This window comes from Oryx dammah, unplaced genomic scaffold (assembly GCF_014754425.2).
Source record: "Oryx dammah isolate SB20612 unplaced genomic scaffold, SCBI_Odam_1.1 HiC_scaffold_28, whole genome shotgun sequence".
Lineage (NCBI taxonomy): Eukaryota > Metazoa > Chordata > Mammalia > Artiodactyla > Bovidae > Oryx > Oryx dammah.
Genome location: NW_024070212.1, coordinates 23,815,645 through 23,832,071, shown reverse-complemented (window position 1 = coordinate 23,832,071; position 16,427 = coordinate 23,815,645). Strand labels below are relative to the sequence as shown.

At 40.3% G+C, this 16,427-nt stretch overlaps 1 protein-coding gene across 3 annotated transcripts in view; it reads right to left on the bottom strand.

Annotated features, from left to right (window-relative positions):
• SPAG17 (sperm associated antigen 17) overlaps positions 1–16,427 on the bottom strand; it is a 254,021-nt gene that overhangs the window by 162,275 nt on the left and 75,319 nt on the right. For all 3 annotated transcript variants that reach the window (XM_040230934.1, XM_040230935.1, XM_040230936.1), the window contains exons 5-10: positions 16,038–16,224; positions 14,341–14,535; positions 12,312–12,493; positions 7,199–7,360; positions 4,262–4,367; positions 3,957–4,069 (exon numbers count right to left, since the gene is read on the bottom strand). In XM_040230934.1, the coding sequence (XP_040086868.1) occupies positions 3,957–4,069; positions 4,262–4,367; positions 7,199–7,360; positions 12,312–12,493; positions 14,341–14,535; positions 16,038–16,224 (945 nt within the window). The remainder of the gene's footprint in view (positions 1–3,956; positions 4,070–4,261; positions 4,368–7,198; positions 7,361–12,311; positions 12,494–14,340; positions 14,536–16,037; positions 16,225–16,427) is intronic.

Genomic DNA, 16,427 nt, shown 5'->3' with positions numbered 1-16,427 from the left:
AGTGGGTGGAACTGGGGGTTCAGGTTAAATCTCCAAGATACAAAAGTTATAGACAGTGAGATAAGGGTAATATTCTGCTTTTTATGGGAAAAGTGAGGTCTAGAAATATTGATCGTCTTGTTCAATTTTACCTGGTAAACAAAAAAGTTGAAATGTAATCAAGATAGGCACCTAATTTATAATTGTTCTCTTCACCTTAAATAGTGAAATCACCCTCTGATTTCACACCCCTCTGCAGGAGTTCTCAACCTTGAAACTTAAGGCATTTGGACTAGATGCTTTTTGTCATGGGGGCTATCTTGTGCACTATGTGGAATGTTTAGCAGCATCCCTGGCCTTGAGCCATTTGATGCTGGTAGAACACCTTCAGCTGTGGCAACCGAAAGTATCTCTAGACATTGCCAAATGCCCCCTTTGAGGCAACTCCCCCTGTTGAGAACGACAGCAAAACAGTCTTACACTCTTACTGTTTATCAACACCTTACTTTTCAAAGAATCACTCCTGTCTCCATTTCCTCTCTTCCTACCATCTCTTGGACCCACTCCAATCACAAAAGACCATATGAAACTGTTCCAACTCTGAAATGTTAAAAATTGTAATATTCCCTCTTATAATATCCCACCCGATTCCGCTTATATTTTAATTCTTCATCCCTTTATTATTAAGCTTGTGTTCAGCCAACATGTATCTTTTATTGGAGTCTATGTGTCAGGCACTGAGCTCATCAACTGTCTGTCACCTTTGGTACCTGGAAAACAGTAGATGGTTAATAAATGTTTGTTGCTCTAAGTTGAAAAAAATAAGGAAGACTAAGATAAATAAAATGATACTATAAGCTCTCTAGGGCTGTTGAACTTTTATAAATGTACTGATATAGTAAAATACTGATCTCCTCAAACTGTTATTGGGTAATTAAAGGCAAATAAATATAAATGTGTTTACCTAATTGGTTAGAAAACTAAAGCAGTCAACAAACAAAATATATAATGGAGGTAACAGAGATGATAGAGTCTAAAAACATTTTAATATTCAGTGAGATAAAGGAATGTGTTACGTACATGAAGCAAGAACAATAGGCAGTTATAAGGGAAATTAAAGAATTTATCATTTTAAAAAGTTACTGTTGAAACAAAATTTCAATAGCAGACTGCACTCCATAGAAAAATGAATTAGTTGGAAATCTTAAGCTGAAAGTCTCAAAGGGGTAAAGTTGCAAGAAAATTTCAAAAACATAGAGGAGAAACCCAGAAATTCCAACATCCATCTAATAATAAATGTGTGTGTGTTCAGTTACATCCAACTCTTTGCAACACTTTGGACTGCAAACTTGCAGGCTCCTCTGTCCCTGGGACTTTTTGGGCAAGAATACTGGAGTGGGTTGCCATTTCCTCCTCCAGGAGATCTCTGACCCAGGGATCAAATCTTCATCTTTCTGCATTGTAGGCAGATTCTTTATTGCTGAGCCATCAGAGAAGACCTAATAATATTTAGGATAAATAAATAGAAATTGTATTTGAAGACATAATTGAACAAATACATATTGTGTCTATTATGGGTTAGGTTATTGGATGCTGAGCAGAGAGCAATGAACAAGACTAGATTAGGGACTTCATTGGCGGTCCAGCAGTTACGAGTCTGCCTGCCAATGCAGGGGACACAGGTTCAATCCCTAGTCCGAGAGGATTCCATATGCCTCAGGACAACTAAGCCCACACACCGTAACTCCTGAGCCCATAACTCCTGCGCACAGTAGACCTCATCCTCTGCAAACAAGAGAAGCCACTGCAATGAGAAGCCCAGGCACTGCTTCTAGAGAGTAGCCCCCACTCCCTGCAACTAGAGAACACCCGCAGGCACCAGTGAAGACTCAGCACAGCTGAAAACAAACAAAATAAAAAACTAAGTCAGGTCCCTACTTGCATGGAGCTTACATTCTAGTGAGAAGAAGGAAGACATAAAGCAAAGAAACATATTCTTGCAAGAGCAGTTGTTGTAAGAAAGTAAAATGAGGTGAAGTGGTAGAGAGCACTTTTTGTTGTTGTGGGCCTTCTTTAGACCAAGTGGTCAGAGAAAGCCTACCTCAGGAGCACTGTGTTCTCTGGGGACTGAATGATGGAGTATCCAACAGGCAGACACGTGGGAGCAAAATTTTCCAGGAAGAGAAGTTAGAGTGAAAACACTAAGGTGCAATTAGTGTATGTAAGGAAAAACTAGAAATCTATGACCGATGGTATGAGTGTGTGTGGTGGGGGGCAGGAGATGACAGAAGCAGCCCAGAACCATATTTTTAGTGTCTTTATGGATCAGCATAAGGAATTTTGATTTTACTCAGAATGTTATCAGAGACCAGACTTTAATCTTTTCAATCATAAAGACAATGATAAATCCATATCTACACACAGCCTTGTGTTATCAATTATAAAAAGAAAACTCCAATAGCTGCCAGAATGAAAAAAATAGATTACCTATAAAGGAAAATATTCATTGGAAGGGCTGATGCTGAATCTGAAGGTCCAATACTTTGGCCACCTGATGCGAAGAACTGACTCATCGGAAATGACTCTGATGATGGGAAAGATGGAAGGCAGGAGGAGAAGAGGACAACTGACGATGAGATGGTTGGAGGGCATCACTGACTCAATGGACATGAGTTTGAGCAAACTCAGGAAGATAGTGATGGACAGAGAAGTCTGGTATGGTGCAGGTCATGAGGTTGCAAAGAGTCAGACACGACTTAGCAACTGAACAACAAAAATAAAGGGAAAAGTATCCAGTTGATGTCAGACTTCTTATCAGCAACTTGAGAAGGAAGACCACAACAGAGCAATGCTATGAAAATGCTTTTCCACGTAGACTGATAAGATTCAAAAGCAGTTTCTGTCACTTACTACTTGGACAAGTTACTTAACCTTTTTTATGCCTCAGTTTCCTTATCTGCAAAATGGGAATAAAAATGGTTCCTGCTAGAGTTGTTCCAAGAATTAAATGAGCTAATAACACTCAAATGCATATATAGCACTCATAAGAATTGACCATGTGTACCAGGTCATACAGGAAGTCTGGGAAATTTAAAAAACAATTTTAACACCCAGATCATGTTTACTGACCATAATGAAATAAAATTAGAAATGGACAATAACCAGTGGAAATTAAAAGACTTAGAACTGAGTACACTGAATGCATGATGATGTGTCCAAGAAATACTCAAAATGCATAGGCTTAAGTAAAGTGAAATAGAAAGTAAACCAACTGAACTTTCAATTAAAATGAATTGCTAAATAAACCAAAGAAAGTAGGAAGAAGGAAATAATAAAGATAAATGAAGAAATTAGTAAAGTAAAAAGGAGTGGATCAATGAAAAAAATGCTAGTTTTTTTTAAAAGACCAACAATCAATAAACCATTGACATCTATGATCGAGAAAAGAGGGCACTAATAAGTAACATGGGTCATAGGGAAGGGACATAACCGATACAGAAAGAATTTTTAAATGTATATTAGTGAATAAAGGGCTTCTAGGATATTGAAAACACAAATAAAATGGACATTTATTTTAAAAGATGAATGACTAAAATTGGCCTCAGAAATGGAAAAATCTGATTAAATCTACAAGAGTAAAAGAAACTTTAAATGCAGTTGAAGACCATTAACTACCCTGTCTACCTGCCCAATTCCTTTCCCTTACATTAAAATGACACCTGACAGTATTTAAACATATGCCTACCAAAACTTCAGGGCATGTTATATAAATGGTTCCAGAGCATAGCAAAGGAAAATGATTGAAGCTCATAAGAAAATTTTAGCTGTGTCTAAAATGTCCTAATCTTTGTAAAGGAGAATGCATTCATATATTATGAGCCTATTTTTAAAATAGGTTTTTGAAAAAGAAAGGGAGATGAAGTACCTGACTACAGGTCGCCCACCTGGGAAGAAAGCTCCAGGATCTATCCACCTACCTGTTCCAGCATACAATGCAGTATCAAGGGAACAGAAATGAATTCTTCTGGAATTGGATTCAGCAAATCATTGTAGTATCTCATGTCTACTTCATTTGTGATGACGGAAGCCACTGTAAAAGATACAAAATATTGTTGTTCAGTTAAAATGTGCTGTCCATTTCTTCCATCCACAGATTCAAACTCTGATCATGCCCTGATAAACCAGGAGCTAGGGGTAGAGAGAGATGTGAAAACAACCTGGAGGACAATCATCCCCTAAAGCGCCAGCTCCTGACACTGATTCCCAGCTGTTCCATACATGCCTGGTGGTGGTGGTAGCAGTGTTGCTGGAGGAGGAGCTGGAATCTGTGGCTCTTCATATGGTTGTGGTTTCTTCTTTCCAGGGATTGCAACAACAGGTTGTGGAGGCTAAAAGAACAATTAAAAAGGAACAACTGAAACATCGAGTTAAGAGATGCTTTCATCCAATGCTGGTATGATGGGATTTCGATGGGATTCTGAGGTTGTATGATTCTGTTCACACCACAAAATCATTTGCTAATATGAGGGTCAAATAAGCAAATTTGGTCCACAGAAGGAAAGAAGTTAATGGGTAAGGAGATTTCTCAGTTATTTCCTAATAGAACCCAATAAGCAATGGAATTCCAGTTGAGCTATTTTAAATCCTAAAAGATGATGCTGTGAAAGTGCTGCACTCAATATGCCAGCAAATTTGGAAAACTTAGCAGTGGCCACAGGACTGGAAAAGGTCAGTTTTCATTCCAATCTCAAAGAAAGGCAATGCCAAAGAATGCTCAAACTACTGCACAATTGCACTCATCTCACATGCTAGTAAAATAATGCTCAAAATTCTCCAAGCCAGGCTTCAACAATACATCAACCATGATATTCCAGATGTCCAAGCTGGTTTTAGAAGAGGCAGAGGAACCAGAGATCAAATTGCCAATATCTGCTGGATTGTGGAAAAAGCAAGAGAGTTCCAGAAAAACATCTATTTCTGCTTTAATGACTATGCCAAAGCCTTTGACTGCATGGATCACAATAAACTGTGGAAAATTCTGAAAGAGATGGGAATACCAGATCACCTGACCTGCCTCCTGAGAAATCTGTATGCAGGTCAGGAAGCAACAGTTAGAACTGGACATGGAACAACACACTGGTTCCAAATAGGGAAAGGAGTACATCAAGGCTGTATATTGTCACTCTGCTTATTTAACTTATATGCAGAGTACATCATGAGAAAGGCTGGGCTAGATGAAGCACAAGCTAGAATCAAGATTGCTGGAAGAAATATCAATAACCTCAGATATGCAGATGACACCACCCTTATGGCAGAAAGTGAAGAACTAAAGAGCCTCTTGATTAAAGAGGCTTCAAGCTCAATATTCTGAAAACTAAGATCATGGTATCCGGTCCTATCACTTTATGGCAAATAGAAACAGTGACAGACTTTATTTTTTTTCACTCCAAAATCACTGAAGATGGTGACTGCAGCCATGAAATTAAAAGACACTGCTCCTTGGAAGGAAAGTTATGACTAATCTAGACAGCATATTAAAAAGCAGGGACATCACTTTGCCAACAAAGGTCTGTCTAGTCAAGGCTATGGTTTTTCCAGTAGTTATGTATGTGAGAGTTGGACTATAAAGAAAGCTGAGTGCCACAGAATTGATGCTTTTGAACTGTGGTGTTGGAGAAGACTCTTGAGCGTCCCTTGGACTGCAAGGAGATCCAACCAGTCTTCCTAAAGGAAATCAGTCCTGAATATTCATTGGGAGGACTGATGTTGAAGCTGAAACTCCAATACTTTGGCCATCTGATGTGAAGAGCTGACTCATTTGCAAAGACTCTGATGCTGGGAAAGATTGAAAGCAGAAGTAGAAGGAGACGACAGAGGATGAGATGGTTGGATGGCATCACCAACTCAATGGACAGGAGTTTGAGTAAACTCTGGGAGTTGGTGATGGACAGGGAGGCCTGGCGTGCTGCAGTCCATGGGGTCACACAGAGTCGGACACGACTAAGCGACTGAACTGAAGTAATTACCAGGAAAGGGATGGGAAGATGGGGCACCAAGAGTCAAGAAGATTTTCTTCCCTAGGGTGATTTAGAATCGTGCCATTCTCCCTCTGAGAATCCTTGAATGGTTCCCATTGCTTTCAGGATAAAACGCAAACTCTTGAGCTCAGCACCCAAAAACATCCTGGCTCCCATCTCTCCAGCTTTTGTTGCTGTTCTCCACTTTGTACGTATGACCTGGAAGCACTGCCCCACCCTGTGGTGTGGTTCTGGCCATAATACTTCTTTGTTTTGACCTCCTTGTCTTTGTAATGTCTATGCCCCTTTCTTGAGAGTACCACCCTGTCCCTCTCCCCAACCAGGCTTTACCCAGGCAATTCATCCTCAGCCTTCAGCCCATCACTTACTCTGCCTGGTAAGGCCTTCTTGATTCCCGTCTCTCTAACCTCCTTTGCTCAGGAGCAGGTTAGGTGCCATATTTATAGCTCCTCCTGCAACCTCAGCTGACTATCCTCTCAGCACGCCTCATGCTTAATTGAAACCACCTTGAACTTGACTGCCGTTCCCTTTAAAGTTTAATCTCAGTGAGGACGACAGGGGATGGATCTTGTTCATTACTGTATTGCCAGCACTTGGTACAGTGCCAGCACAGAGTAGGTATTAAATAACAATGGTTGGGCTTCCCAGGTGATGTTAGTGGTAAAGAACCTGTCTGCCAAGGCAGGAGACGTAAGAGATGCGGGTTCGACCCCCGGGTCGGGAAGATACCCTGAAGGAGGGCATGGGAACCCACTCCAGTAATCTTGCCTGGAGAATCCCATGGGCAGAGGAGCCTGGCAGGCTACAGTGCATGGGGTCTCAGAATCGGACACCACTGAAGCAACTTAGCATGCACATAAACATGGTGATTAAGTTATCAATAGCCCTTCTGGTTCCAGATGTTATTTATTGCACCATGGCTGAAAAGTAGGTTCTATCATCCCCTCTGTGGAATGATAGTTGGAAGGTAGTTGGAGAGCTTCATAAAGTCCCTACCGTATGGATATTTTTAACACTGTGCCTGGGGTCCTTGATCCCACCCTCACCTGTTAAACAGCAGCAGGCCGAGTCCCCTTGCTACCAATATTTGTGATTTTTTTCTTCATATGTTTTATAAATGTGAAAATTAAGTTGTTTAATGAATCGTTCGGCCCACTGAAGACACTCCAGCATGTGCCTACCTCAGGAATCGACGTCACTTCAAAGACAGGCTTCTCACTAACCACCTGTGGGACGTTAATAAGCCGCATGCTTTCCAAATAGTGCTGGTGCTGCCTTTTCCAATCCAGGGTGTCGTACATCAGACAGGCAACATTTTCAAAAATTTCGGTGCCCAATCCCAGCTACGGGTGAGAATTAACAACAATTAGTTCTTGGCTTCATATTATTGGAATCAGATGTATGGTTTATATCTCCCTTAGAGCCAAACCTATGATTTTCACAGGGAAGCCCTTCCCCAGCTGGACCCCAAACCACTGAACCCTTCTGGCCCTTCCTGATCACCACAATGCAGTCTGTTCCCTTTGGAGGGCCTCTGGCTGCCTAATATTGTAAGAGTCTGATTAATGCTTCAACAAGGTGGAAAATGCCATATTCGTTCGCTTCAGCAGAGAGGCCTATTTTCTAGGCATCTCCATTCCTGAAGCAACTCATGAGATAGGTAATTTCCACATCCTCAGCCCAAGGCAAGCTGGAGCAGAGCTCTTGCTCGGCCACGCAAGAATTGCAATGGAAATCTCCCACACTCTCCACACAAGCACTGCAGTGTGTGCCATCAGGATTTCTTCCTCTCCTCACCTGTGCTACCTTTAGGGAGAAAACCCTAAGAGATCCTGATAGACCAGTACTACTATGATACATACAAGTTTTATACTCTGGCAAGCAGGTCATAGATCAGATATCTCTATTACCTTGGCTTTCATTTCCAGACGTGGAAAAGCACAGTTATCATTAAGTCTGCTTGAAAGCAAAGGATTAGATAGGCTCCTCCTGTTTCCAAGCTGAAGTGCTAAAGTAGAGGGAGAAAGCTCCTAGTGGGGCCAGTGACTCAGCCTGGCAGGAGTCCAGAGACAAGCCAGCTTTGCACATCCTTACAGCACACCTCTTAGTCTGGGCTTCATGGGTCCCCTCCAGGGCTGGGAATTCCTCAGTAAAACTTCAACCTGATATTCTCTGCCCACATTCTGGCACAGAAACATATTTTTGTGTGCTTGTATTTATAAGAAATAGAGTAAAAGCTTCTGGTCAATTATCCCTTAGCTTAACTAGCTAATTTCTTTTTAAATCAAACAGCAAATCACATGCTAAAAGCCAGAAAATTATTTCAGCAATGCAGGGCTTAACTTGAGATGTTGCAGATGTCGTTCATAGGCAGTTAGCACTTCTTGATGGGCATTTATTTGATGTAAAGCTTTCGTTACCTGGGTTCAGCAGAAATACAGCCTGCTTGTTTGCAGCCAAAGGTACTAATGCTTTCCTTCTTCCAGAGAGAAAGACGACTACTTGGCTGGCTCCTGGCTTGGATGTGAGGCCATTATCAACTTACAGATAGAGCTGAGAGTATAATACCATCTATCTATAGTATGTATGTAGGCTACTTGTATTAGAAATAGGTTTATTACTTCTATATTTTTCAAGTGATCCTAAGTTTACAATTAATTTTGATTTTCAGTATTAAACCCAAAGGCCTTTTCTTCTGAAACCCAACTCTATTACTGAACTGCTTTTAAGGCTTTCTTTGTCCATCATTATTTGTGCTGGGTTGCTCACTCACAAACTGGACCTTGTAAAGGCATGCCTTGGCTCTAAAAGTCTGCTGCAGTTGGACCCAGATTACAGCTCTGGCATGAAGCTGTTCAACAAATACTCGCAAAGTGGCTGATAGAAGATTGGTATGTCCGGGCAGCACAGTTGATTGATCTCATTTCCTCATTTACCTTCCTCATTCACCTTCCTCATTTACCTCATAGCCCAACTAGAGACTCTAGACATTAATCTTCTAGTTCTGAAGTTAGGAGTATATGTGCATAAGGTACATATGTGCGTAAGTGTGTTAGTCTCTTAGTCGTGTCCAACTCTTTGCTACCCCATGGACTGTAGCTCCTCTGTCCATGGAATTCTCCAGGCCAGAATACTGGAGTCTGTAGCCATTCCTTTTCTCCAGGAGATCTTCCTGAACCAGGGATTGAACCTGGGTCTCCTGCATTGCAGGCAGATTCTTTACCATCTGAGCCACCAGTAAAGTCCCAACAGTATTTCAAACTGATATTATTTTTTCAACATGAAAGTTCTTAACTTTAATTGCCATTTAAATTCTTCCACTCTATATTTTTAAAAAGGAAAATATAGCCACATTCACTTTCTTTAAAAAATGGAGTGATTAGGGACCTCCCTGACAGTCCAATGGTTAAGACTCTGCACTTCCCTGCAGCGGATACCAGTTCTATCCTGGGTTGGGAATGAAGATTCCACATGCCACACGGTGTGGCCAAAAAATAATAAAAACTGTTTTTAAAATGGAGTGATTAAAATCTAATGAACAGGAAGCTTTTAATATTGGCATAGGAAACAGGATGCTGTGAATGGTGCTGGGTCTTTTGGAGTTGCAACTGTGTGTCTTGATGTTCACATCTATGTACCGAGGAAGCAATGGAATGTTTTCTACCCTGAGCTCAGTGCACATCAGCTCCTCTCAGCCTCTGTCTGGGAGGACATAAGACACACAGAAGGGAGCCCTAGTTAGAGCAGGAGCAAAATGTTCTTGGTTTGAGGCTGCCTTAGAAGACTCTTTGCATTGCCTCCCCTTAATTATGATTCATCTTCCCTGATGGCTCAGCAGGTAAAGAATCTGCCTGCAATGCAGGAGACGCAGGATATGCAAGTTTGATTCCTGGGTCAGGAAAAATCTCCTGGGGAAGGAAATGGCAACCCACTCCAGTATTCTTGCCTGGTAAATCCCATGGACAGAGGATTCAAGATCTATATGGCTGGGATCTCCTGTGCTCTATTAAATCAAAATTGCACTTAAGTTCTTTCAAAGGTATGTGGCCAAAACTTGGCCCAAATTAGAGGAGGACTGTTTCCACAAAACTTAAATTTGTGGATGTGAGTTTTAAAGTTAGGATAAATTTTTAAATTCTTGGAAGAAGAGCTGGTTTATCATCAAGATAGAGTAGACAGCTGCCTTTGAATTGGTGTTTCAGGATCCCAGGGCTATAGCCCCTTTCCCAAACACATCTCACATTTGCTGGGAATAATCTAGAACTCCAAGAAAATAGGATGCAGTAGTCACAGTATGACAGTACCTGGAATGCCAGTATCTCTGGGATAGAGAAACATGACCCAACTTAACATGAATTTGTAAAGGACAGGTGGACTCTTTTCTGAGCTCAGGTTTAGGAGGTAGGGGACTGAAAGACAAAGCAGGACAGAGGAAGATATCTAGGTGAAGGAATGGGGTGATGCAAAGCAGAGGGATTTCACAATAACCAGCTCTGCCTTCAGCCACAGATTCTCTATGTTCAGCTTTGTTTCCATGTATCTTAGTGATAGTGAAAGTCACTTAGTTGTGTCTGACTCTTTGCGACCCCATGGACTGTCATCTGCCAGGCTCATCTGTCCATGGAATTCTCCAGGCCAGAATACTGGAGTGGGTAGCCATTCCCTTCTCCAGGGGATCTTCCCATCAAGGCTAGTATTTATTCTTACTACTGCCAAAGTAGATTTCCATGATGGTTCAGTGGTAAAGAAGCTGCCTGCCAATGCAGGGCACATGGGAAATGCGGGTTTGATCCCTGGGTCAGGAAGGTCCCCTGAAGAAGAAAAGGGCAACCCACTTTAGTATTTTTGCATGGGAAATCCTATGGACAGAAGAGCCTGGTAGGCTACAGTCCATGGGGTTGCAAAGAGTTGGACACAGCTTAGTGCCTAAACAACAATAACAATAGCTGCCAATAGTGTGAGACTTAAGTGTTCTGTTTCTACATGGTAACATCCAATACCTTATGTTGACAAGGTATTGCCTTTGTCACTCAACCTGATGTATCCATTGTTACTTATTCAAATCCTGTCTGTCCTTCAAGGTTCAAATCTAGGCTTCCCTCCCCAGTGCTTTCACGTAATTCAGCCAGTGCACATCCATCTCAAGGTAACAGAATCAGGGATTCTCATAGTGTGAACTGCCCATGTGGCAACCCATGGTTATCAGCAGCCTACCCTTTGGCTCAGAAACTCCAGGATTTGATGTCATTCTTTTCCTCTTAGACGGTCAGGTTTGCATTTTGTTTGTTTGGGAGCTACCCACAGTCACTGTCCACAGACACTCATCCTCCCCTTCCATCCTGTTTCTCCCAGCTTCCTTCAGGACACAATTGATGTGGTCCTTCTCTGGGACTCTGCTTTCAGTTCAAGTCCTTTCAATACTGACATATATTACACTGTAAGGGCTTCAACACTCCTGGTTCCCTGGTTGTTGGGACAGGTGGTCAGCCAGAAAGAGACCTGAGAGGTCTCTTTTTTTATAACAGGAATGCCTGGATATGGATATCTTTTCCAACATCTGTAATAAGTAGTTGCTCAACATTCTTTTTTACAACACCCTCATATATATAGATTTCGTTACTTTTCAGAGCATCCCAATTCTTCTTTTTCTGAATTAGTAAGAAACAGAGTGTTTCATATAACAGAGCATGCGGATGTGTGGCATCTTGAACACTGCTTCTCTGTTTCATGATTTTGGTCTTGCCTTTCTGCAAGTACCTCAATAGCAGGGGGCCAATAAATACACTCAGGAAATGCCTGCTAACTGCTGGCTTGGGGTCAAGTCATTCTATTAAGATAAACCTTGTCAGGCAAATAAATTAAAAATACAATTTTGGCAATAAAAGCAAGGGCCTAGAGGAACAATGTATTGAACTAATGCATAAAAAAGAAAGACAATGTAATTCAATAAACTGTAAAATTTAGTATTTTCATAATTTATATATATAAGACTGTTGCCTAGAGCCTTGAGGTATGAAGCAAACCCACACATTGCCAAATAAAATAATTACCATGCTTTATCTTCATCTACATCTTATTCCTTTGACATTAATTTATACACTAAAAGCTGAAGTATCAGGCTATAGTCATTATCAGACATTCAATGTGCCCATTGTCTTGAAGCTAAACCAGCCTAGCACAAAACCTTCTCTATAGACAGTGATCAATAAATATCTGTGGAATGAACGGATGGGGCAAATGGGAGCACAGTGTCACATGTTCAAACTAGTCAGTCTCACTAATGCACGTACTAACCAACATCTCGCTGTCTGACCAGTCAGAAGGAAACTTGTCAGCCTTGACCGTGTATTCAAGCTGAGCGACATCAAAGAGATTTGTTTCTGGTTTCTGGTTATTCAGGATTGGTTCCAAGTACTTCCAGAAGATTTCAAGTTCTTTTATGCCATCCTCTTTCTTCAGTTTTTCAGCTTCTATTTCTAATAAGAGCAACATGTTTATACTGCAGAATGAGAGTGCTGAATTTCACCCCACTTGCTGTGCTTGTGGTAAGTCATATACATTTGCCCACTGTCTGTACAGTACCAGAAAATATAAATAAAGGTGATTTTGAGAAGTGTTTGGACCTGGACTATATAATTAAACATCAGAGGATTTTACTGCTGAAACTGTTATTAAATATGAGCTTTTCCCACCCCTTTATTTTATAGTTGAAGCCTAGAAAGATAATAATAAGGTCACACATTTGGGGAGCTAACTATGGCCAATATTTCCATCACTCCTATACTGTTTCTGTAGAGGAGAAATTTTCCTGCCAAACCACTTTTCGACCATTTTAGCATTTGTTTGATGCATAACTGCAGTTGATCCAGTTCTCCTTCCTATGTGGCTAAAAACATACTGGATCCATGATTTCTGCTTCAGTTAACTTTAGGCCACATTGAAATAGCTACTAGCTTCTCTGGACATTTGTACTCTGACTGTAAAATAATGACAGTTTTCCATAAAGTTACACTTGAAAATTTGTCTGACGTGTTTTATTTTTTTTCCATCTATAACTAAATAGGTCCTACTATTAAGATCTTATTATTCTAAAGTCTCTCTTTCTGTGATTATATTTTTATATATTAAATATTTTTTAATAGAAAGACTATGGAACTTACAGGTTTCTCTGGTGGCTTAGATGGTAAAGAAACTCCCTGTAATGCAGGAGACCTGGATTTGATCCCTGGGTAGGGAAGGTTTCCTGAAGAAGGGAATGGCTACCCACTCCAGTATTCTTGTCTGGAGAATTCCATGGGCAGAGGAGTCAGCATTTTCTCATTGGCTTCAATAATAATTATTTAATGTTACAACTAGCCTTTGAGACAGGAGTAGCTGGATTTGAATTCTGACTCTTTTACTTAATAGCTGTCCCTAGACTGAAAGTCGTTTCCTGTAAAATGGAAATAATAAAACATACTTCCGAGAGTTGTCATGGAAACTACATGAATCAACACACTTAAAGCCCTCAGCATTAAGCCAAGTTCCAAGGCCTATGCCCAATAAATGGTAGCTATTATTATCAGAGTTAGCTATTTCTAACCTGGAATGGCAAATTTTAAAATGTCATGTTATAGAAATTGGGATGTGGCTGTGTAAGTTACAAAGTTTTGTGCAAAAAATATTTTACTAATAAATAACAAAAAAGTGAAATAGCATATGGCAAAAAGAGCATGAACTTCCAGGTCACAGAGGCTTATGCTGAATCCTAATTCTAGTACCCAGACAGTAGAGTTTTGTTTCCTTCCCATAGAGGGAATCTGGTTCAATTCCCTTAGAGGAAGACCCTGAGGCTCAGAATAGCTGAACAGCAGTATAGGTAGGACTTCATCCTATAGCTTCCTGGTCCAATGCCCGGAATATAAGCGCCCCTTCTGATTTGTCACAATAAACCAGTAGCAAAGCCAAGCAAGAATCCGAAGTGATGACCACCCCCCAGGGCCATTTGGTGACTGTGGCTGCTGGCAGAAAAGATTCTCTACAGTTGATCCATCCAGTGCATGCTTTAGGTAAAAGCTGTATATCAAAATTCCTGAGAAAGGAGTTGGATAACCAACTCTATGTTCTCTGTGGCTAAGCAGGGATAGAAACACAGGGTATGATTTGAATTTGCAAAATTTACAACACCTGGCTAGTGCAAGCAGCATAAACAGCAAATCAGTCTCAAAAGGATTTAATAATATATGTATCATAGGACTATGTTTTGGACAGAAAGTTGTATTTGTTCTTTAAGGACAGTGGGTAATATTCATGGATTTGGTAAGTTGCTTAGCAGACTGCATACCTTCTGGCTGAAGAAAACTTTCCTGCTGTTGGCTAACTGCTGCCAGGTGTGTCTGCAGAGGTTCATAATTCTCTGAAGATATTTTAATCACGCTGCTTATGGGAATGCCAAGCTCCGTCATGATTGCTAATAGCTGAGGATTGTTGAAGCCCACGACTATAAAGTAATGCTGGGCACCGTCATCTGGCTCATCGTCTGTTCAAAAAATACCATAGAGAAGAGCAGCCATCATTTTAAAAGAGAACAGGTTGCACGCAGCCAGTTCAATGGCTCTATACATTATGCATGCGTTTATCATCCCCAGGGCTTGCCAAGAGCAGTGGGGTTGGCTGGAATGCAGTCCTGTTGACTGGTTTTCATTATTGCCCTTCCAGTAAGAAGGCTGTGGCCATTTTACAAAATATTAAATCACTGTTGCAAATGAGACAAAGGCATAATAGAAAGACAAACATACAGAGGGCCTGTCGTCATGGAAAATGTGTTTGGATTTTCGTGAAAAAAAAAAAAAAAAAGTCTAGGTTGTAATTTTTCTTGGTTCTAATCTCTTGAGCAACATCTGGCTTTACTCCTGAATTACGAGTAGCTGAAGCTTCGTGATATTTTATAAGTAGAGGTGTTTACAGGAGAGGGAAATATTGAATATGAACATACTCCCTACCAAAGCATTCTGTGTATTTATGTCAATAGGTGTGGATGCAGAGTATGGGTTATGTAGCAACAATATTATTTATTGCATTCAATTTTAAAATATATATTGTGCACATTCCTAAAATTATTCTCCTTGATTTTATCCTGGCTACTTTGTTCTATTAATGTTAGAACACGAATTTATATTAGAATGTTAGATTCTGAGGGGTGAGAAAAATTGTCATACTTTGATATCAATACTAGATGGTACATGAAAACATTACATCTCACAATGGTTCATTAAGATCAACTTAAAAATAGAGCAACAGATGCACAAACTTTTGAGTTTCAAGTAGTGATTTTGCTTCAGTTACTAAAACAAATCAGTATTGATATTGCCCATGAAATCCATAATATAATTGCTCCTAAGTAAGTAGGTTTAGAGCAGAGATTATGGGAGTCAAATTGGTAAAGAATGGGAAGAACTGCCATCTCATTTAAATACAATGTGCATAACAACAGTAGCTCCATTTAGATTCATGGGAAAGGAGCAATAACTCATAACTGTCTAAGTTGAATAGTTTTTATGTAGACAATCTAAATGAAAGAAAATTCTCATTGCTCTGTCTAGCACAAACAGATAGTCGGAGAAGTTGAGGTTAGGAAGCTACATGCTCTACATGAATCACAAATTAACTGGTCTGATTTTATTGGCATTGTGTTTCACTTGTGACAATAATTACTTTTGCTTTGCCTTACAAGTGTCTCTGACTTTCTCAAAATGTTTCCAAACAGACACTAAGCTGCTTGATAGCACAATTGGCTTGTGACTTCATCTTTTATTTGCACTGTGAAAATATGCCTATAGCAAGATGCATGCTAAAGAAATATTGGCTGAAAACATAAATGAATTGCAAATAGAAATATTTTTCTACCAAGGTGTCATGGGGAGCATGGGATTTATGGTTTTAAAAAAGGGGAATGCCTGGGGAAGATTAAGCATAGTGCTTGGAATGATTTCTCAAGTTCATAGGTCATAGGGCAAGAAGCAAAAGCAGCATCTCACTGACCAATGTATTGTTTGATGTCATCCTCTTCCCCCCTCCTCACTAACTGGGTGGTCTTTTTCACGGCAATGTTTGCCTCTGTCTGGTCCTTTCCCTTTCCTTTGGCAACCTTGGCAGATGGGGACTTCTTCTCCTTGGGAGATTTTGCTTTTACTTTATCCTTTTCAATCTTAAATCTGTCTTCTATGACCTGGAAAGACAGAATACTTTTCATTAAACCATACAGTGAGCAGCCAGTGGATTTTCTACTATCAAGTAAATTAATTTTTATTTCATGCAATCACTCCTTTACTCATTTATTCATTCTTCAGGCCAGGAGAGTGGAGATTTCCGGTTGAGTCTAAGCTGTGAGAAGGTACATCAATTCACCAAGAAGGGTAGATGCTAAGAGAT